The sequence below is a fragment of the Arachis ipaensis genome, chromosome B05, assembly GCF_000816755.2.
Source record: "Arachis ipaensis cultivar K30076 chromosome B05, Araip1.1, whole genome shotgun sequence".
NCBI classification, from domain to species: Eukaryota; Viridiplantae; Streptophyta; class Magnoliopsida; order Fabales; family Fabaceae; genus Arachis; species Arachis ipaensis.
The window spans coordinates 138,917,443-138,918,917 of record NC_029789.2 but is presented as its reverse complement, the minus strand read 5'-3'; the positions used below and the strand labels follow the sequence as shown (position 1 = coordinate 138,918,917).

At 33.3% G+C, this 1,475-nt stretch overlaps 1 protein-coding gene across 4 annotated transcripts in view; it reads left to right on the top strand.

Annotated features, from left to right (window-relative positions):
• LOC107644428 (2-oxoglutarate-Fe(II) type oxidoreductase) overlaps window positions 1-1,302 on the top strand; it is a 3,438-nt gene extending 2,136 nt beyond the window's left edge. For all 4 annotated transcript variants that reach the window (XM_016348285.2, XM_021102992.1, XM_021102994.1 and 1 more), the window contains 3 exons: window positions 379-428; window positions 558-637; window positions 774-1,302. In XM_016348285.2, the coding sequence (XP_016203771.2) occupies window positions 379-428; window positions 558-637; window positions 774-873 (230 nt within the window). In that variant the 3' untranslated portion in view covers window positions 874-1,302. The remainder of the gene's footprint in view (window positions 1-378; window positions 429-557; window positions 638-773) is intronic.

Here is a 1,475-nt window from a genome sequence, read left to right as displayed (position 1 = left end):
TTTAGCATTTTTGAACTCGATGCGACGCATATTAATTCTGCATGCAAACTTATTTCATTCACCTTATTCACTTAAAATGATTGAAATTGCGTTTGCCGATGGTTGATCACTAGTATATACATAAGGGTACAAGAATTTTGAAACCTTATGTGGCATCCTGTGTCTTCTATAGCTGCTAGAATGAAATTCACAAGCTTAAATTGAAGCAGAGATCACATGCTTAAGAACTTGATTAGTACTTTTTATGTGCACTTAAGGGACTTTAAACCACAGCTAAGCAAATCAAGTGATTTTGACCTTGGTGTATTTTGTAGTATGTCATTTTTTAGTTGAATTTTCTACATCATATATTCAACAAGTTGCTTTGCATTTTCTTGATCAGGTCTACACTGCACAGAGTTCTGGGAAATGGTAAAGAGAGATATTCTGTAAGCCTCAGCTCTTTGTTCTTGTTCAACTTCTTTATTTTGCATTTCCTCTCATCTTTTAATGGCGACTATATAAATCGTTATGAATCATTTCCAATTTGCTTACGCCAATGTTGTTTTGGTTTACAGATTCCATTCTTTTTGGAGCCTAGTCATGAATGTCTAGTGGAATGCTTGCCAACATGCAAATCCGCCACAAATCCTCCCAAGTGAGTGAAAAATGCCATTTAACTTGACACTAACATTGTTTTCTTAGAAACTTAGGATATGATCATATGAACCAAATGCTGCCTAAATAAATCGTAAATGTCATACATCCCTTCATTCTTTTCTCTCTTGTTACAGGTTTCCTCCTATCCTATGCCAGGACTACCTGAGCCAACGATACAACGATACTCACGCCAATCTTACTATTTACAAGAAACAGCAAAATCTTCAATACTAAAATCCTTTGGACCCAAGAACATTACTACTCATGCAGAATTGGACATTGCTTAAAATCTTAAGTATCAAGTCTTTTGGAGGTGTGAATCCTAAAGAGAATGGAAATTGCTGTTTTGTTAACCTACAAGCATAGTGCATTAGCCACCTTATATGTATAGATTTAGTTTTTACATGGTAGGTAGTTGGTTTGATGTTTACTAAAGCTAAAGGGGAAAAAGAAACATATATATGAAATTAACAGTTGTATTTTATTTTATTTTTTTGTTTGGTTCAAGCTCAAATTTAGGAATTATAGGAGGAAGGATAGTAGGATTTGCTTCCACTTCCATTGTGCTTTTCAAACTTTTAGCACATTCAATTTCTAATGTAGGACTTGCAAATGAAATTTATCTTCTATATTTTCATTTATCATTAGATAAATTATTCTCGGTATACAATGGTTGGCTTTATTTGTGGTTACTTTGTGTCCTTGTGTCCTTGTGTTTCATTCAACACTATTCTTTTAGCTTTATGATGTGGTAGTAGTCAAATGACGTGAGAATATAGAATTCAAGTTATTCAACAAAGTTTTTTTTTTTTTTTTGGTTATTTTTTTCCCTCCAA